Below are 22282 nucleotides of genomic sequence, written 5' to 3' on the forward strand. Positions count from 1 at the left end.
AATAGTTCCGAAAGTAAAAATGTAATTAGCGGTTTTAAGTCAGAATTATCGGATAAAGTTTTTGAAATAGAAAATGTTCCCAATAATACACATTTTATAATTGCGGAAAAAAGGTTTTCTAATTTAAAACTGGAAAATACGAAATGTAAAATTAATGCGTAAATAACAAAATTTTGTGTGAAAAACAGTGAATTATACCGAGTCCGGCAACAGTAATAATCACCCTCAAAATCGTTTTTAGTTTCAAAAATAAATATTTGCATTTTTGCATTCGCTTTATCAAGCTTAACAATCTAAAGCAAAAATTTGCGATGCGTTAGAAGAGTAATTTTTAGCGATGTTTGAGTTTTTGCGTAAATACTCGCGAATTGTTTTTTTAACATAACTGTGACCAGCTTCATCTTAAATTTAATGTAACTGAGCATAAATTGCTGTTTTAACAAGTTAGTTTTCAAAACTATGACGGACAGTGGCAAACTACATCAATTTTTTACAAGTCACTTCAATTTTGATTAACGTTGATTGTTGCACTTTTTGGATACTAAATAGAAATAGTTAATTATTTACATTGAAAAATAAGAACTTAGGGCCCGATTTTAAATCAGTGGCGTAAAATTGCGTTGTCGCAGTTGAAGATACCTTTGCTCCCTACCATCGCTAAAGAATTATTTACAATGTCAGGATTAATATGAAGGTTTACTGCCTTAATTACTTAAATATTTTTAACACATTTATATTAAAATATATATATATATATATATATATATTGAATGGTTCCAAAAACCCTCACAAATAGATAAAAATTACACTTTTAAGGCGTCGCGACGCCAAAACTATCGGTGATAAAGAACAAGTTTTTGCGTCATCTTCTAGAGCTTCTTCGATTATCCATTAGCGTATGTAAATTTTTAAAATTTTACCTCTAAGACAATTTTGGGGGTGACCACAAATGTTGCCGGACCCTGTATCAGAGATAATAAAATATTATTTCTCAATACACTAGCTACAAGTACCTTCGATATTTGTTGCCGAGAGCGACCAGTTGGGTCTTTACCTGCTTTTACCCGATAGCAGTTTATTACAATTGGGCGGAACGTCAGTGACCCCCTAGTGAGCGGTCGTAAATCATGAGATTTGCATAAGATGATTTGCGTTAGTTGTACTGTTGGTTGCCTATTTTTGATTTGTTTTTTTATTAATAACTTCAAAATTATAGCATAATGACAAAAACAAAAATGTCACCTCCATAGAGGTTTTAATTCTCCACATGTTGGTATTTTTTTTAACTTCGTAGGTTGCTTCATATTCCTTAAAAACGAAAAATGGGAATTTCAGTTTTTAATTAATTAAAGTCAAATTTTTCACTTTTTCAAAATTCGAAGATGTCACCTCCATAGCTCTACCTGAGACGCATACATACAGAGGTCGAGCGATTTTTCAAAGTCCAAAATGCGCTTCAAAAACGAAAAATCGTAAGCCATATACGGGTATATGCGTAGCGTAGACCCTTAAATAATATTACAAAAAAAACAATTTTTTTAAAGCAATGCGCAAGGGTTTGAACACGCATGAAAAAAGTGTCTACGTTTTTTATTATTACAACAATATCAACATAGCAAGGTAAATGTCATAATTTTTAACATACGGCGAGTTTGTAAAATTATACATAATCTAATTGCCTAATTGAACATCCACAAAAATGGAAGTTAGCGATGGCTCTTTATATTATGTTCCAACTGAACTAATACGTTCTTTTTCACTCATTTTAATTTAATCAGGATCTACAGAAGACACACTCTCTATCTCTAGTATTTCTTCAGAAAATTGTTTTATTTTATTGAAACTTTTAATAATCGTTTGAAACACAATAAAAAACAAATGTAGAGGATTACCATTCCAAAAATGTATTTAATCTAAAAAAAAAACAGTTTTTTTATTGTCCTGTAAAGTTGCAAAAATTGAGATTGCGTAGGTTGCCACTTAGACGATTTATTCTTTTGGTTAGTTTATTGGTTTATTATTATAAAGACCTAAAATTTTGCTCTGAAAAGTGATACCAGGTTATCGTCATGCAGAAGGGCTGGCCGCTGTAGCAGCATTTAATGAGCATTCAATTCACCAAACATGAGAATCATCTTCACAATAACACAAATACTCGCAACAATTTAATGCGTTTATTTGACATAATTATTGCTAATTATAGTTATCCACTAACTATGAATGCAAGTTGTGTAGATTCAAGTATGTATAAAAATTACGAGTCTTTTTACTATTTAATCCTTTGATTTGCAATCCAACAGGGTGTAAAAGAAACGTTTTTAACGGAAACAGTGCATAATTTTCAGAAATGTCAAAAATTTGACAATTATTTTCTCACCAAAAATCTCCCTAGACAACGTGGCCGGTTGTAATGCAGGAGAAGATTGCGGTGTTGGTGTTTTTAAAAAAAAAAACGGACTTTATGGAAAAAATTTAAGACCAATTTTTAGCAAATGCAAATCTGACAAACTTCATAATAATTTAGAATTTTTAGTTAATATAATGACGATAAGGATCCTAAGTGAAGAAGATTCTTTAAGTAACATAAAATTTTTAGATTCAGACTCTTATAAAATCATGTAATATGTTAAGTGAAAATTTTGTTTTAGAAACTGCATATTTTTATTGCTCATGCTTACGAGTGCCGTCCCATTTGCGATCTTATAAAATTCGGCTGTGCAACGGAACACGACAACGTACGAAAATGGAGACTAGGAAAGATCACAATTTTATAGACAGTGTAATTTAAAGAACTGTGATCAGTCTATTGGGAGTCATTATATCGTTAAATCCAGACCAATGTAGCCATCAAAAACTCGCAAAATTGGTTCTGCTTCACATTATCTTGATGATTAGTTTTGGTTATTCTGCTAATCTTAATAGCCAATTTTATTCTAAAAGCACACAAAATACCAAAATTCTGCGTCTAAAAAGACCATGAATGGTTTTGGATTTTCAGATAAAAAATTGAGGTTTGATTAAAAAGTAAAACCTGAAAAGTAAAGTAAAGTTTTTTACATAGACATATCTTCTAAAAAAGTTGTTTTGTTGTGCAAATCGCACATTGGAGGCAATGATGGAAATGTAATCTGCATCAGCGAATATAAAATCAAGAAAAGCCCGAAGGTGCATGTACCGGATATTCCACAGATTGCTGAACATAGGCATTCTGCCATTCTGAAGCTCTAAATAAAATTTAGTTAAAGGCTAATAAAATTGTGCTTTAAGGTATTTTTAATCTGACAGCTATTTTTATGATTCAGTGCACGACCTGCTGTATATCTACGACCTGTGCATTCGTGTAGTTCCACTGTTTCTCCGCATATGCTTTGGAAAGCGCTGCTGCTCGGGCAGTTTTGGGAACATTTTACCATATTGGGTTTATTACCAACATTGTTTTTGACATTTCAAATTTTAAGTTTGAATATTGAAATTATTACACGTTGTTTGTTGCTTTTTCAAGTTTTCGTTGTGTGCTTTGTTTACGATCGTTACTTTGTTCTACGTTTGTGTTTTTTGTAGCTTTCAAAAGTCAAAAATCTTACTAACCCCAAAATTCAATTTGTCAACAATGTCAAAAGCGCCCGAGCAGCAGCGCCCTCCTCGGCAAAAAAATGCGTTTTCTCGGAAACATTCTTGATACGGGGAAATGAGATTTTGCACAGGTCGTAGATATACAGCAGGTCGTGATTCAGTGTTATCACTGCACCATTAAAAAAATCCAATATAAAAGGAAAATTTTCAATTTCCCGCTAAAAATTTTGAAGTTGGGATGATTGATAATTTCAAAACTGTCACTGTGTTGTTTTGATTTGCATTACTGAAAATATAAAGCAATTTATATGAAGCTTAGTTTTGTTTGCATGCGCAATGCGGACACAGCATAGCTATTCAGTTCTTAATAGCATCAACTTCGGATTTTCGAGCGTATTGTGTTTCGGAATTATTAACTACATTTGTGAAATAGCTTACTGAAATTTTAATTAGAAACGAAATAGAAGTTACGTGAAGTTATTAGGGAAAATGATCAAATCGCGACGTGAGAATTATAAGGTTCTAAGTGATTTTTTGTGAAAATTTAAATTGTCTGTTTTGCGATTTTTTTAAACATTTTCTATCATGTATAAAAAAGAAGTGAGTTAATATTTTAACAAGCCAAAATAATTTTAATAGATCCTGCCATTTTTCTAAATAATTGCTTAATAAATTAAGGAGATATCACTGATAACGTGAACACTGATCAATTTAATGCAAATGTTAGTTAGAATTTTATAGTTCTCAGGTCCCGAAATGTTATCCTCAATTGGACAGTCCACAATATCAGTACAATCAAAGTCAGTTTCACAAGAAACATAAGAATCAAAAGAATAAAAAAAATCCTAGTAAAAATAATGTAAAGCAAACAATTATTGTTAAACTGTCGAAAACTCTGAAAAAGAAGCTGGTTTTCACTTGTTTATCAGCGTTTTTATTCCCAATTTTTCAGTGATTTGAACTGGCATTGACACTAAAATTGACCCATTTCACAATTCAGTGGTCTACAGTAATTTCTGTAGAAAACTAAACATTTTTTTTTAAATTATAACGTTTTAGACTACAGAAGTTGATCACCAGTTTAAACTGTACTGTTACCCTATTCTGCTTTGTATTTTATTCGGGTTCACCCTGTATGTGTTCGTAGAAGTCGTGTCTCGTGATTGGAAATCAATACACTTCACTTTTAATTTAATTTCAAGCCAAACGGATTTGAAGACGATCGATTCTAAGAATTCATGCACTGTACCCTGAAAAGTTCAAGTTTCAAAAAATAAAAAGTTGTAGGAGATACTGATTTAGGTAAGTAATAATAAATATCAAATATCAAAAAATCTAAAAGCATAATTTGCGATGGGAAGATCGTTTTTTGCAAAAATAAAATAACAAGAGCTACAAAAGTAAGGGTTTATGAGTCAATTATAGTACAGTCTATTACACCAATTTATCCCGATCTCTCATTAAAATTTAAGAGAATGGTTCAAGTACCGACATTCCGCTCTGTCTGTATTTGACAGTACGCTGTCAAATATTACTTTATTTTTAAAAATTTAAATTCTCATTATTTTGTTATAAGTCTGGTTCATTGGGTCACGGGTACTAATCCCTCAGGTACTCAAGTAAACTTACATGGAGGTAAATTTTTTTATGTTTTCTTAGAGTAAATTTTGTGCAATTCTTTAATGATTTTTGTGTCCTATTGTTGTCGGTGTTTGCATTCCTAGCTGAACCCTGAGAGCTAATCTAACACTCAGCATATTTGAGAGCTTCTGTCTCTTTTTACTTCTTAAATTGGAAAAGAACAGAAAGAAACACAATCTTAATGCTATTCGTTCTTGGTTTGCTTAAGCTTTAGTTATCGGATAGAAAGAGATAAAACCATAAACGTACTTCATTTCTTGCTCAGAACGCTTTCGTGAAACGGAGTGTACCTATTTTGCTGTATGGAAGTGAGCCGTGGGCACTGATAGTAAGACAGAAATAAAAACTTCAGACCTGTAAAACGAAAATGATAAAGGTATCGAGAAGGAGTCATGATAAAAGATTAAATAAGAAATGTAGAAACAAGAAGAAGCCCGAGTGTCAAGTAATAGAAGTAATCAACTCCGTTGGTTCGGTCATTTAGTGGGGATGTTAAGTAATCTGGTAGTGAAAAGTGTGTGGGAAATGAGGGTGTAGAGAAAATGACCTAGAGGAAGCCCGAAAAATTACTGGCAGTCAAACATTGCATTCCGAAGGATAGACCGCAGCAAATGGAAAAAAATCACCAGAAAGGGTTCTACGGAACGGCGCTACATGGTATCATTACTCTTGATAGTCGATATTAAAATTGCTCACATTTTGTTGATTCCATTTTATTTATTTCAAATTTGGTGCCAAATAGTCCAAAAATTTTGCAAATTGAATAATCACATTTAAAAAACATTTAGATTTTGAATACTACAACCATTATAATTTATACAGGCTGTACAGTGTACTGTACAGTATAATTTATACAGGTAATACAGATGGTAAATTTCAAAACAAAAATTGACTAAGTTTAATAGTATTCGAGAACTGATAAAAAGTTAACAACCAATCCCAAAAGCTTATTGGAGAAGTGGAGTAAATGGCCATTCCAATTTCCTAGGCAACGAGAATCTAATGCTTAACTGACCAATGGATGATAGTATGTGTCCATAGTTACCAATTTTCAAATTCTGTTCGGCTTCGGGATTGGCTACAGTTTTTTTGTCTTATTTCGATTATTTTTTGAGCTAAAAAATTATGGTTTTAAAATTTTGGTTCAAAATTGTTGCCTCCATAACCCCTTTCTCTCTGGGGCGCGAGTTCTGGGACACCCTGTATACATCACATTTTTTGAAAATTAAGTTTGAATGCACTAAATGTTTCCATTGGCGTGTCCCTTGCACGTATGCTGGAATTGATTGATATCCAAATACACGAAAAATATATCAATATTGTTAGTTACAATTTCTTAGATAAGTCCTAAGAAATCATATGCCATTGATAAATACACAATAAATTAGTTTATCATTAAATATTTTCCCTCTCATTTGGTTTTATCATTTTGTCTCTCACCTACTTCCCTATATTATAAAAAATCGTCGTCTAAGTGGCCACATCCGCAACCTCAGTTGTGAAAATATTTTGTTACTACTTTGTCTCAGATGAATTGTTCGCGGAAAACTTACTGCTCGTGGAGATTATCTTGTGTATTACTGAATAGATCTAACCGTCAGCTAAAATTTGATATCAAATAGTCATTGAGAAAAATTATTTACACTGACGAAAAAACTGTTTTTTTGCGCTCTCGTATGACTTTGTAAAAATTGAGATTGCGGTAGTTCCCGCTCAGACGACGAAATGTATATTTTATGTCCAAAGTGCACGTAATGTAAAGGTGGTTGAGAATAATTCAAAATTAAAAATAAACATTACACGGATCGTTTTGTCTTTTCCAATAGATAAATTAGAGCATTCAGACTGATGTGATATATTTTCTTGCAGTTTGCTTCATAGCGGAAGATTTATATTTTGTAATTGATAAAATAAACAACATCTAAAGAACGATAAAAAGGGAACTTTTTAGTTATTTAAATTGACGTCAAATTGTCTTTCCCTTGACAATTTCTCCTGTCGAGTAAAAGTTACGGAAGTCTAGAGACGCCCATATTTTTTTAAATTGGCACTTTTTCGGATCGGTACTCAAGGTCTTCTAAACCACTTGGTGGCAAAAATATGAACCATAGTTATAGATAAAAACTGCGTGAAGAAGAGATTTTAGGCTTTGAAAAGAAAATAATGGAACTTTTAAGGATTGATATGCTTGTACCAAAAGATGCGCCCTAGATTAATTAAACTTGTTCAGAAATTATGTAAAATAAGCATTTATTTATTTGTAATGACGTTCATGTCATGTTTGCTGAGTGTTAATTTATATTTAAGTCTTCTATACGTTATTTTTCCCCGCAGTGAATTTACTGATTCACTAAGGAGCAATTTTAAACATCAGCAGGATTTGAATGGAATAAGTTAAATACCTTTAATAGATACATGCCAATTTACATGTCAGATGGCCCACAAGCAACTGACAACAGTTTTAATAATTGCAAAATATAATCATAAAAAACATAAGTTATAAAGAAATAACTACTAAATGCACTGAAAATAACAAAATCAAGTTTTTCTCCAAAGTCACTATTTTTAGTCGTATTTAGACAGTAATGGAGGCAATTTTGTTATAATTAATGAAAAGCGCTCATTGACATGGAAATACTTTTGCTGTCTAGGCAGTAAAAGTACTTTTTGTAACGTTTGGAGAAAGAAGTAGTATTTGTTATTTGGCCGAAAAGTGGCTTTGCTGTCTCGCAATTTTACATACGTTCGGCTACGCTACGCTTCGCCTTGCTATTGCTCGACAAAAAGTACCACTTTTTTGCCGTATAACAAAATCTACTATTATTGCTAATGCTCCTACCATTTGGTGACAATCTGACAAATGTGACAGTTTTTGTTTAATATTCAGCAGGAATTACAGGCGTTAAACAAATTAAACGACCAATCGCAAAGCTGCATTATTTGGTGGTTACAAACAATCTCTGCAAAAAATAGCCTTAAAATTAAAAATCAAAAACTTGAAAGTGAATTAAGAAAGGTATAATATTAAGCGCGATATCGTCGGCTTAAGTTTATTTTCAATTTTTGTAACCTAGGTCGAAAAACTCTTTATTATTTACATATTTGCCGTTAAATGCGAGATTTGGAAGTTTGAGAAATGAAAATAGAATGTTTGTTATTTCTGAAATTATAACTCATAGAAGGATGCAACGCTATACCTTTCTGATATACTTTTTTTTTTATAAAATTGAAAACGCATTTTGTTCAAAAATGAACTTAGCAACTTAACAACTTGATACTTGATACTTTGTTTTTATTTCAGAGTTTTATACTGTTATTAAAAGTTTGGGATTTGGAGGCAGTTTACAAATTTTAACTAATTTATACTTTCGTAACTTCATGTTTTTAACCGATTTCATTCGTTTTTGCAACATTTGATAAAGAAATAGTATATTATGAAACGCGTTTCATAATGAACATCTTGGCGCAGGCACGTTTTTCATAAAGTAGTTAGTGCGGCAAAATGCATTATGAACAAGTATCATACGCTATTTTTTCTATTTCGCCTTATTTTAAACGAAAAAACTTGATTTCGAAATCTAGGGAATTTAAGGGTAGTTGGCATTTGTTGGCAGTTTGACAGGTGTGACGTTTTGAGGTTATCGGAGCGCAAGGGAGCCAAGAGAGCGAAGATGTTGATCATGATCATGATGGTTCTCTTGCATCTAAAGAGTTTTTCTCCGATGAATTATTAAGCCAAGTACAACAAGAAATAATGATATATTGATTGATTTATCATGGTTTATCAAAACCAAAATCTAAATTGTCAACGTTGACGGCAGGTTGACGGTTTGTCTGCTGCAAACCTAACAAAAATAAATGTTCCTGGAAATATTGGCACGGGATTGGTCGATTACGATACCGAAATACGCTCAAACGCGTATCGAAACAAAGATGTTTTAATATAACAGATTCGGGGATAGGGCCTTAACTCTGGGCCAACATCATCGAACAATCTCAGAAAAGCATCATTGGTTTTGTCCCTTTCTAACACATTGAAAACTGACAACTAAATAAGTCTATCCTTTTCTATAGTATCTATAGAATTGATTGGTCAAGAGAGTTGGCGCGTGGTTTGAATTTAATGAAAGAGAAACCTTTAAAATAAGAGACTAATGAAAATTTAGCGTGAAATTACTCGCTTAAGCGTTACACACTACACACACTAAGATAGTTTTTAAATAAAGTCAAATACAACACAACACAATACAAAACAATCAAATATTATGTTAACCGGTTTGCAAATGAACCACGGAACAAATGAACGTAACCTTTAAACGCAACGGAAAGACGCTGTCCTGTCACATTTCTGGCGTCAAACAGAAATAAGTCACGACTGACGTGCTCCAACGTTATTGGCTGGATCTTATAGAAAAGGAAAGACTGAACATCGATGAAAATTTCAATGTGAAAGAAAGAGAAGTTTTATAAAAGTACGTTGTACATGTTGGAACTGAACGTATGTTCTATTTACACTGTATGCCCAAATCTGTTATACTAAAACATCTTTGTATCGAAATATCTTCATTATGAACGCGAAATAGAACCATTTTTCTCAAAACTCAAAAAACTCAAAAAATTCTAGATCACATTTCCACATTTTGATCTAATTATAGTAGGCTTATACTATCGCGGAATCAAAATTTCGAACATCAAACTGATTGATGTTTAAAAATTGTAAACTGTCCTTTGTCTTTATAACCTTAAAATTTATAAACGGTACAGCAAGTGTCAGAAATTGACTTTGTATGTCAGTCACAATGACAATAAAGGTTGCTTTACATTGCCATGTCAAAAAGTGATGTTCGAAATTTTGATTCCGCGATAGTAATAGAGGTCTTGACAATCGAAAATTAGCGAAGTGTTAAAAATTTTGTATCTATCGTGCTGTATAATTTGATCAAGATGTAAAATTAGATTAGCGAAAATACATAATTTTGTCTGAATGAAGGAGATAAAAATCACATTAGTCGTTCGGACTACTGAAAGCTTAGAATCGAAATGTTCAAATAAAATAGATTTACTGTCTTAAAAACTCACAATATAACCCTCCCTTTACAAATACAATACATATTACCTACATTAGTAACATATCTAATGAAACTCGTTTTTTCTACTGCCGTAGAAGTGGATATAAAAAATTATTGCAATAAAAATATTTTTTTTTTAGAATCTATTTCATTCTATTTTTAAGTTTGTAATAAACGTTTTTGAAAAGCGTAAAAATTGTTCAGTAACAAACATAAATAAGCAAATACCGTATGAGCAACAAAATTTTAGATAATAGGAGGCCATGAAAAACAAATGAATTTGTCGTTGATTGTCTAAACTAAGCCGTCAAAATTTGACAGTTCTCGACATGGCATCTTTGGATGGTGATTATTTTATTATGGTATGGATTGGTGTGCAGTTATTTGAAGAAATCGGGAGCGTGCATCGTAGCAATGGTTCTGGCAGAACAAGAAGTTCAAAGAGCCGAAGACATCAAAGATTCAAGCACATATGATTGGGTATGACAACAAAAGCCGACATACGTTTCCAAAACAAAAGTTTGTGACAGCCACCCTTTATCTAAAGTTTTTTTGCTCATATGGTATAAGAAAACTAAATAAATTTGAAGCATATTTTATGTTTATTTCAGTTTCTACCTTTGTAATCCTCAACATAATCTACATTATATTGAGCCCTGTTGATTTGCAATTTGTAAACATTCAGATCGTTCTTTTATTACACAAGCAAATGCACCCAGTTTCCCTCGCTTTCCATTACTAAACATTTATTAGTTTAGACCCTTACATGCTTGTTGTTTTCCGGAATGACACATCCTGCATTGTAGATTTCCTTGATGAAATCGACGCCAATACAATACCATCGAGAAGATCTACGGCGTATGGCGAGCTTTAAACAAACATTGCTAAAATAAAATAAAGTCAACGTGTCTCGAGATCGGAAAAATTCGGAATACACACCGAAAGCGACATCCGAATAAATAAAACAATTAAATTGAAATTGATGGTTGCCTACACACGAATACATAACACCGAAACCATCACTGAAAATATAGCAATTATGTGAAAATGGAAAATAGTTTAGGTTATGGAAAAACCTGTGGAAAACTGAAAAGACAGGTCATGGCCGGTTTCCGATCATTCAATTGACGCTTGCGCTATTTTGCGTCATGCTTTTACTTCGCGAACTGTTCGCACCACGACCTAGCAACTTAATGGCCAATGCGTGTTTCAAAAATTTCATGTATGGTGAGACAACAGATGGTTTGTGATGTCAGTTCTTTAGTCGGTTCCCTACGTTATAACGTAGTTTGCAAGGTAATTAATTACTAAATTACATAATTCTTGTCATAACATCCATAACTTACTTTCGCTATTAACTAAACATTAGCTAAAATAAATATTTAATTTATTATCTATCTGTATCAGCAGTTGGTAATTTTCATACGTCTGTAAATGATAATCGCATTGTGGTTTCATCATCTCAAGCTAATCAATGACCTTAACTTTTCAACCGCGATGCTCGATATTGTATGGCCAATAAATAGTTTGTATTCGTAGGTTATTTTAAACCAAGCGCTTTTCATCAGAGGATGATGTCGAAATAACAATTCATGAAATTCAAAATATTTTATGCTGTAAAAGTTTTTGTGGATTTAATTCAAATATGGAATGTTTGTTTCTTTCTAAATAAACTTTGTATAAATATTGCCAAGATAAAGTATTTCGTCTCTGTATTACATAAAAGCAATCAATTTAGGTACCTACTATATCACGATCAAATAAAAACTGATAAGTAGGTAAAGTATGATTTGAAATTCCAAAGCGCCTTTGATCGTTTTAATTTCGTGCTTACAATATGAAATATATTTTGAAATAAAACAAAATGCAAATCACGAGTGAATTCTGAATTAGCAAATAAGAATATACTTACTCTAGATGAAAATTGTAGGTACGTATTCGTATTTCAGTCAAAATTTTGCCCGACATTACTAATAGGTAGGTACATTTAGTCAACCGCATTTTAAGATAAATAAGTCACTTGTACGAAATTTTGTTTTTTCTCTCAACTTTACTGAAAAAAACATATTTAACTATATTTAATTGAAATTTGTTTAAATGTTGCATCCTTCAAATAATAGGTAAAATCTGTACTTTAGGATAGATAATTTTGTACATTTGAACAGTTCATAGACACATTAGAAATAGTAAGATCATTCATAAGAAATAAAAAAAATGTTCTCCTAACAATTAAAAAATTATTTTTTTAATTTTGTCCTTTGACACAGAGCACCATCAGATCAAAACTAGTAAAATCTTTAAATTTCATATCTATGGCATTAAATTTGCAAACATGATAGGTTTTAACGCACATTTTTTGAAAATCTAATTCTTTTTTCTAGAATTTGTATATTTGATTTAATAATTTTGTACATTGGAACAGAAACGTTAAGAAAAGAAAATTTCCAAAATTTCATATCTCTAAAGTTAAAATTACAAAAATGACAGACGTTCAAGCAAATTAAAACAAAATTATGATTTCCTAAAATTTAAAATGACTTGCACAGTAAATGGAAAAAAAATTGTATTTTTGGCTCTATAATTTTCCCCTTTAGCGCAGAGCAGAATCAGATCAAGACTAGCAAATTCCCCAAATTTTATATCATGGCTTTAAAATTACAAAAATGGGAGGCTTTAGCACATTTTTTTTTTAAATTTTGCGTCCTTCCAAGAAAAAAAATAGTAAAATTTGTATTTTAAGCTCTATAACTTTGTTCTTTGGCACAGAGCACCACCAGATCAACACTAATACAATCCCCACATTTCATATCTATGGCGTTAAATTGAAAAAATGCAAAATTCTTCGAAAAAAAAATTTGGAAAACGTATTTTTGGCTCCACAATTTTGTACTTTGGAAAGTTCATATACACGTTACGAATAATAAGTTCCCAAAATTTGGTACCTATAGAGTTAAAAGTATAGACATGACAGACTTTCGGAGCAATTAAAAATTAAATTCGTTCTCTTTTAAAAATTAATATTTCCAGATTTTTTTTTGGCTCTCTAATTTTGTCCAGAGAACAATCAGATCAAGACTGCTCCAAATTTTATATTTATAGAGTTAAAACTGGAAAAATCAGAGGATTTACCACAATTTAAAAAAAAATTGTATCTTTTTAAGAAAAAAGTACAATTTATATTTTATTTTTGATACAAATCAACATCAGATCAAGATTAGTAAAATCCACAAATCTCATATCTATGACGTTAAAATTGCAAAAAGAACAAGCTTTAACACAAAATTTTTACATTTTTAAGATAAAAAAATTGTAAAATTTGTATTTTTTGCTCGATAATTTTGTACATTGGAGCAGTTTATTATTATTTTTATTATATTTATTATATTAGGAATAGAATTAAATTTTTAGCCCAAAAATGGTCGATTTGGCTTCGCTCGGTGTTTGTGGACTATTTTTATTAAGAAAAATGAATCTGTTGAGTTTAAAAATATTATAAATGAATATTTATTGCTATTTTGGTGCGCTTGACTTATGCCAAAAATAAGTTTAAATAATGAACATTTAAAAACGCGTCTTCACAGTCGGATTTGTGATGTCATAGTTCCTAAGCCGACGATTGGCCACAGACCAGTGTGTCAATAAGCTGCGAGTGATGTAGTTCTCTCTATCGCACTCTCACTCATACAGCATTTGGTATCGTTTTTTCAACTGATATGCATAAGGAGTTGTGACGTCGTAAAATGACTTTAATGGTGGCGCAGCTCAATTATATTTTAGAAAAGTTGTTAGTTTGCTTATGAACCAAAAAAATATGACTGGAAATCTTTGAAAGAAATTGTTCAGAATTATCAGGGAAACACAATGGATTTTATTAACACAAATACTCGTCAATTGTTGGAAAGTTATCTTTAAATGAGAAGGTGGATCACTGAAAATTTATTTTTTGCATTTTCTCTTGAACTCTGTTTCAAACAATCTAGTAGCCAGTAAGGCCAGTAAGTTTTACAAAAATAATAAATTGTGGAGAAAAAAATTATTTCCATTGATACCAAAACGTCTTCAAATCAAAAACTTTTTAACAGTTGCTGCATAATTTTTATCGTCCATTCTCACCAATGAAATCATATACATATAAACTAGAGTTTAATTAGTTCACTATCCTGTGTAAATTTTTGAAACTTCTGAGGTGTAAATTAGACTTTCGACTCTTTAGGAAGAAAATTGGGGAAAATGGAATGTAACGACTTTTGAATTTAATTACCTTTTTATCTGTTTATTATAAATTTTCATGATTCTACAAGTTGTTACGCAAAACTGAACAAAAAAAAGTGCTTTAATACCTAGATGTGTTTTTTAGAAGAAAATTTACGTTTTGTTACTTGTTTTCGTAAATTTTATAAAAAATTAATTGCAAAGCCCACAAAATAGTTGATTCCATGATAAATCATTATACAGGCTGATGAAGAAAGGCGCTCATGCACCCTATCACGTTGCAGTTAATTGTTTCCTGAGCCCAAAATTGAAAACCAAAACAAAATTTGTTCTTTTTTAACTAAGAAGGTTTTTTTTTTATAAACGTTCAATTTTTTTTGGATAAACTTTTTTTTAGAAATTTCATTGGTATTAAAATGATTCAGGTTCGGTTGAAGTAACTAAATTTAGTAACTTTTATTTTTGAGCAGTGTACCTAAGGTTATAATTTTTCTAGTGTAATGCCTTGTAGAACAGATGTCATCAAAGTGACAGTTTTTAGTTTGTCATTAAAGGTTTGACTCTGTTAGTATTACAATGATTGAAGGAATATTCTCTACAGCTGCGTCTCCCATGAGTGCTGACCCATGGTATAATGAAATCTAAGGTATAATATTGCGCATCTACGGAGTGGGGAGTGACGTCACTCGGAGAGTCGTTAGTTCACATGTAAGGCACGTGTTTGTCTTATTGGAATCTGTATTTATCTTGTTTCCAGCTTTTAACGATTTTCAAATTTTCTGTATTATATTTTTAAGTTAATTCGTTAATAAAATAATAATAATAATTATAATACGCGACCTGAGAGGTTCTAACTAACATCTAACTAACATCTAACTAACAGCATTTAATTGATCCAGTGTTCACGTTATCAGTGATATCTCTTTAATTTATTAAGCATTTATTTACAAAATGACAGGATTTATTAAAATCATTTTGGCTTGTTAAAATATTAACTCACTTCTTTTTTATACATGATAGAACATGTTTAAAAAAATCGCAAAACATACAATTTAAATTTTGACAAAAAATCACTTAGAACCTTATAATTCTCACGTCGCGAATAAATACTAAAATGCGTTGTTCTATATTTGGTTGCAATAGTGACAATCAGGGAAACTATGCTGAAAAGAATATCATTTTTTTTAGATTTTCCAAAACCAGTGTGACAAGAAAATTGTGGGTGATTTCGTGTTTGATTCGTCGGTTTGATTTTTTAATTTAGAAAATGCCAGAATATGTTCAAAACAGTTCTGTACAGAGAGAAACTTAATAGATATACGAACTGTAAAATTATTTACCAAAGAAGGGAAGAAAATTAAAAGACGAAGCTGTTTCTTCTTTATTTCTTCCTAAAAGAAAATCACGCAAACCTTCAACAGCTCTGGAAGAAAAAGCGTGCAAATTCAAGAGATCAAGCCAAATTTGTGAAAAACATAATTGAAACGGAATAAGTTGGTAACTCATCGCTAATAATTTTCCTACATTACTTTCATTTCTTTTTATTTATGTAAAATATGAGGCCATTACTTGCTGAAAAGTAGTAATTAATCAAACAATTTTTCTTTGATTGTATTCTTTATAGTTTTTTCAGTTTTCTTTAATCAAATTTTTATAGGGAACTTAAGATCGACAATAACACGACGGCAACGTTTATTGACAATGTGCTTTCAACTTCAAAATTTATCGGGTAAATTTACACTTTCACCTAATAAGGAAAATCAGTTTTTTTTCAGAGATCATTTTTGTGTTTGCATGTTTTTGCATGTTGTCAAATAATCAAATAAACTTTACTTTTTGTTTCGATAGCGTAAACACAGACTTCGAAAATGACTTGACAGCAAAAGTAGATTTACTTAAAAGCGAAAAACAATAACTTTAGAAAAAATTTTAGAATTAATAAATTAAATTCAGTTTTAAAAGAAAGAAAAAATAAAATTAAAAGGAACAAGGAATTTGTGAAAATTATTAATTAATTTTGAATTAAGTTTGTTTTTGTAGCTTCTGATTTCTTTTTTCTAACTTGATAAAACTTTTTTCAAACTTACTTTATTGTTTTTTTTTATCTTTGAAATGAGGGTAAAGAAGTATAGCATGGCTTACCAATTTCTGCAGATTAAAAAGAGTATGATATGTTATGTTGACAATTTTAATTTTAAAAATACGTAATTTGAATTTTTTTTCGCATTATGGTTTTTGAGGAGTTGCAAAAAATACCATAATTACATCAAAACCAAAATATTTTATTTCTACATCTGAAAAAATCACACCCTTGTTTAGTGATTTCATTATTCTAAACTGATATATCTACGCTCGTATGCTTAATGAAATGTTTAGAACCTCATTTCAACAAAATTTTCACAAGCGACAATTATTTGGACTGTCCTGATCCGTAAATCTATAAACTTTTTCTTGTTTTAACTGCCTTCATTCAGCATTAAAATGGAAAACGAATTTTAAAGTGTTCCTTAATTAAATCGATGTTGTGTAAAACATTGTTTTTAATAATATTATTTAATAACAAGAATATAACACTTTTATTCCTGCTTTTAAGCACCGTACAATGGCAATTCTTCCAACTGCTACTCTCCGAGTGACGTCACTGCGCGAGCTGGACGCGTTCGGGTTGCCTGAGTATCATATCTTAGAAATCTTTATATCATGGTGCTGACCAGCCTTGCCTAATTAATTTTTCGCAGTGTGAAACAAAGTTTTTCCGGTTGTTTGGTGTGCATTGCGAAATTGATTTTAATCATAAACTTCTGACTTTCTTTCCTCCGATTTCCGCAGAAAAATATTCTGTTTTCTACCATTTGAAATTGCTGGTCTTGTAATAGTTGATTCCATCTCGTTTTATTGTCAAATTTGAATGACTATTTTTTTTGACAGACAGTGATGCCAATGTTTAATTCTTAGTTATTTCAAAAATCCAACGTAGCGACACGAAAGTATCCGTTAGTTACTTCTACCGAATGTGAATCGCTATAGTCAACACATTTTTACAATGGATGATATTCTATATCAAAAAAAGTACAAAAAGTGTTTTTTACCAAGTTTCTTAAACTTTTAAAAGTACCATTTCTTGGTTTTGTAGAAAATTTTTCATTGTAAAACTCTTATTATTAGTTGTTTAGTTACGGAGACTGCAGAATGTAAAATTTTATTTGAAAGGGTATTCTCAAGTTTTTCCTTTGAAAAAAAATTATGTTGTGAAAAGGACTAGGTTTAGATTTTTTTTTTGATTTCTGAGATAGTTTAACTGAAACGGACATAGTACTCCACCCATGGGTGCCTTTTTTTCCCCTTCCTGTAGATCATGTCGTCGGCCTAAATTGTTAAGTTACAAACCCATTTTGATGAGTTTTCGATTTTATAAAAAGGATAACAAAAAGAGAAAGTGTTGGATAATTTTGTATGTCACCATTTTAAAAATAAGACACATTTTATTTTTATCCCCCAAATTTTTCAATTTTAATTTGACGACAAATATGCAAAAAAATAAGATTTATCTATCTTTGACAAAAAATGACTTTAACCGACGCGACGGTTTATAGTCGTCTCTAAAAAGTCACTATGAAAAAATGATGATTAAAAAGTATTTATTATTGTAGCAACTGTTAAAATGTACCTACTTTATATTTTTAGCTTTATGCAGGGTCCGGCAACACTTGTGCTCACCCATCCTCAAAATCGTTTTTAATTTTCAAGACAAAATTTTGAAAATTTGCATACGCTCAAAGTTAACAAAGCTCTAAAAGCTGACGCAAAAATTTGTTTTTTATCACTGATAGTTTTGGCGTCGCGGCGCCTTAAAAATGTAATTTTTCACTTATTGTGAGGGTTTGTGAAGTCTTCCCTAATTTTTGTTTTCAATATAAATGTGTTAAAAATATCTCAGTTGTCATTTTAGGTTTAATTCAAACTGTAATCAAAATTTGAGGAAAAAATGCTGCTTTATCAAGTTTGTTTCCATTTTCATTACGTCAAAATTGGAAACTACGTTTACACCCATCTGTCAACATCTTGTGTCACAAATGCTTTGGTTCGCTTTAGATTGTAACAAAAGTTTTACTTGGTGAAATTGTCGCTTTGTCGATGTTGATTAACGATTTCTGGTGGCCATAAAGTGCAACATGTCCGAGTTAATCAGAATTGACCTTCATACAGGTGAATGAAGTAACTTGTGAAATTTTGGTGAAAACGTCCTTTGCTACTGCGCCGTCATAATTTTGAAAAGTAACTTGATAAAACAGCGTTTTTTCAAAAATTGTGTTCAAAATAAATTTAATTCGCGAATATTTCCTCAAAAACTCAAAAATCGCTAAAAATTATACTTCTTAGGCGTCGGTGATAAAAAACAAATGTTTGTGTCAGCTTCTAGAGCTTTGTCAACTATGAACGTATGCAAATTTTCAAAATTTTATCTTTAAAATTAAAGACGGTTTTAGAGGTGAACACAAGTCTTGCCGGACCCTGTATTTAACTTTGTATTTTTATTTAGCTTCCTCAAGATATCCGTTAGAAAAAAAACGAAGTTACGTTGTTGAACACTTAATTTGTGAAATTTGAAATAAAATTTGTAAAATTTAAACGATTGGATCAGTATCGCCGATTGGAGTAGAAAAAAGGCGAGAAACAACGAGAATATAAAAATGTGCAATAAACCAAAAACTCACATGTGTACATTACAACAAGTTCTCAATGTATCTTCAAACTGTCTCAAAAATCTAAAAGCTGTTTTAGACAACAATTATAAGCTTAAACCATTTGGAATTAAAAAAAGTGACATTTCGTCGTCTAAGTGGCAACATCCGCAAACTCAGTTGTGAAAATATTTTGTTTCTACTTTTTCTTAGATAAATTTTTTGGTGGAAATTATTTTTTGAATTTTTGAATAGATTTAACCTTAAACCAAGATTTGATACCAATTAATCATGGAAAAAAATTACTTTTACTGCCAAACAAACAGTTTTTTGTGCTCCCGTATGATTTTGTAAAAATTGGGTTTGCGGTAGTTGCCGCTTAGACGACGATTTAAATGTAAAGAAATTTATTGGATCAAATCTTGGTGTTGACAAAAAATATCAAACATACAATTTATTCCCAAACACCAAATTTCGTAAAAAAATGCTGACGCGCGTTTCGATAGCACAGCGATGATTAAAACTCAATAAGTTTAAAAAAACCAACCTTGTTTGACTCGCTCAGAACCGCATATTAAATTTGGCGCCTCCAAAAAATTCTCTGCAGGAAAAAGAGCCTGTACTTCGTTTTCTACTTTTTGGTGATATGCAGGCTGGCCCAGAACTCGTGACCGAGAGAATTAATTATTAAACAAAAATTGAGTTTGCCTTAAAAATGTAAAATTTAAAAAAAAAATAAGCTTAATAATAACAGAGCCTTTATTTTACATTCAAAATCAAAGATTTGCGAATGTGGGCTTTCTCAAATATTGTAGAATATCCAATGTATCATTTTATGGTTTCTGAGCGTGAACTGCTCAAAGTGAATAGTGCAGAAAATCGCAGTTTGAAACACTTCTTTCTCTACACCAAAAGCCAAAGTCAATAGCTAGACACAATCAGTTGTAGCTAACATATCGGATATTTATTTAAATGTATTTAATAATTTGAATAAATTATGATATAATTTAAATAATACTACTAGTTATACTTATTAGCTTTTGACGTTTAAAATATGTTTTCAAAAATCTTTTGACAATCATTTTTACCAATGTTACTTCCACTTACTTATTGTAAATTTATCGAATTATTTAAAAATAATTTTGTACAAACAATACACTTTTAGAGTGTACAATAAAGGCGACCCTGAAAAGTAGTGATAATTAAGATTCGTTTATTTAACTGTCGACGTTATTTGATAAGCAGAAAAACACGATGCTTTAAATTTGAAAGGAGGTTATTGATGTGCAATAAAATTTAACTACCTATTGATAAAAATAGAGATAACAATTACCAAAGTATTGATTATTTTGTTCTTATTTTCCTACATTCAAGCCGAAACTTGTGTTTATTCGTAGATCATACAATGGCATTTCTCCCAACATGCAACAGAAAAATATTTACAATGCGCAATCAAATGATCCAAGACCTTCAAACGCTCAACATCGCACTAAGAAGAATGACCACCAAAATTTTAGACATAGGTATGATAATGTTGATAATATAACATTTATTGTTGCAATTTTTGCTTGTAGACACTCCTATTGTGCCTTTATCGAACGCTCATCGATTTATAAGCGATTGCATGGTGGCTGTGGGAACCCCAAGGGAGAGCGCTGACATTTTAGCAAAAAATTTAGTTACAGCGGATTATAGAGGACACTACAGTCATGGAATGAACCGACTAAGTAAGCCGAAATTTCAAAATAATTTGTTTAATATAAAGACTTTTAGGTATGTATATACAGGATGTTCAAGGAGGTCTTTGTGATCCCAAAGGAACCCCGACTGTCATTAAAGAATCTGCAGCTACTGCGTGGGTGAATGGAAATAATGGTCTAGGAGCTGTCGTTGGACTTTATTCTATGGATATTGCCATCAAAAAAGCGAAAAACGTAGGAATTGGGATGGTGGTAACCAAAGGTAAACATTTATTTTGTTTCTTCACCAAATTTTGATTTTCCTAAAGCTCATTGTTTTTTTTTGTTTACTTACTTTTGGAACCATCTTGTGGACTAATTTCTTTGTTTTAGAATCGAATCACTATGGAATTGCAGGCATCTACAGCCTCCAAGCAATAGAACATGGTCTTCTAGGAATGAGTTTCACAAATACGTCTCCACTCATGGCACCAACTCGAGCCAAACAAGTAAATATATTATGAAGTGCAGAGCATCAGGTGAATTCGAGTTTTAGGCAGCCTTAGGAACAAATCCCTTGTCTCTGGGGGCCCCAGCTGGTAAGCAAGACAGTTTTCTGTTGGATATGGCGACTACAGCCGTCGCAGTTGGGAAGGTACTGTATTCAAACAAAATAATGATTTACCATTCTTTTAGGTAACAATTAACAAGAATCAAACTGAGTGGATTGTTTTCACTGCAGATCGAAATTCAAAAACGAAAGCACGAGCCTATTCCTGAGGGTTGGGCACAGGATGCCAGTGGCAACGTCACAACTGATGCCAATGTGGGTTACGATTCCAGACGCTTAATGCCACTAGGAGGGTCTGAAATAAATGCAGGTTACAAAGGCTATGGTCTGGGTATGTTGGTGGAGATCTTTTGTGGTATGTTAGGAGGCAGTGCCTATGGTCCCCATATTCGACAATGGGGCGATTTTAGCAAACAAGCGAATTTGGGGCAATGTTTTATCGCGATAGATCCAGCTTGTTTTGCTCCAGATTTTCAAGGAAGATTGAGTGATATGTTATCTTATCTCAGGAATATGGAACCGGTATATTTTTGCAACTGATTTTTTAATCAGAAATAATTTTTTTTTTTTTTTTAGGCGGAACCCGATAAACCCGTTATGGTTGCCGGAGACCCTGAAAAATTACACATGGAATCGGTTGATGAAGCTGGCGGGGTGCGGTATGTCCAAGATCAACTGGATACTTGCAAGGAGTTGGCTGAATCTTTGAAAGTGAAACCGATAATCTCAAATTGAAACTCAAATAAAACTTATCTTAAGTACATTGTCAAATCGAAATCAAAGTAATAAAGATTTATAAATAATAATAGGCAATTTTGATTTTTCAAGGATTTTGTGACATAACTACAATGAGTT

General features: G+C 31.5%; 2 protein-coding genes across 4 annotated transcripts in view; one reads left to right on the forward strand and one right to left on the reverse strand.

The window, feature by feature from the left end:
- The window catches only part of fdl (beta acetylhexosaminidase fused lobes), an 88224-nt gene extending 76842 nt beyond the window's left edge, over positions 1 to 11382 (reverse strand). For 2 of the 3 annotated variants that reach the window (XM_088038641.1, XM_088038608.1), the window contains exons 1-2: positions 11223 to 11305; positions 11050 to 11167 (exon numbers count right to left, since the gene is read on the reverse strand). Coding sequence is in view for 1 of the 3 variants with exons in the window: in XM_088038582.1 (XP_087894708.1) it covers positions 11050 to 11289 (240 nt within the window). In the remaining 2 variants the exon portion in view is untranslated. Of the gene's footprint in view, positions 1 to 11049 lie in introns of all 3 variants that reach the window. The other variant, XM_088038582.1, reaches the window with a different exon arrangement.
- Positions 11383 to 11414: 32 nt separating this feature from the next.
- LOC148180213 (uncharacterized) lies at positions 11415 to 22233 on the forward strand. The gene is made up of 8 exons (XM_088038683.1): positions 11415 to 11579; positions 20575 to 20700; positions 20752 to 20904; positions 20951 to 21139; positions 21250 to 21365; positions 21413 to 21511; positions 21599 to 21949; positions 22004 to 22233. The coding sequence occupies exons 2-8, from the start codon at positions 20583 to 20585 to the stop codon at positions 22160 to 22162; spliced, it is 1185 nt and encodes a 394-aa protein (XP_087894809.1). The 5' UTR covers positions 11415 to 11579; positions 20575 to 20582; the 3' UTR covers positions 22163 to 22233.
- Positions 22234 to 22282: the final 49 nt, after the last annotated feature.

Source organism: Gnatocerus cornutus, chromosome 1 (genome assembly GCF_029298725.1).
Source record: "Gnatocerus cornutus isolate USDA-ARS CGAHR chromosome 1, icGnaCorn1.1, whole genome shotgun sequence".
In the NCBI taxonomy this organism is placed as follows: domain Eukaryota; kingdom Metazoa; phylum Arthropoda; class Insecta; order Coleoptera; family Tenebrionidae; genus Gnatocerus; species Gnatocerus cornutus.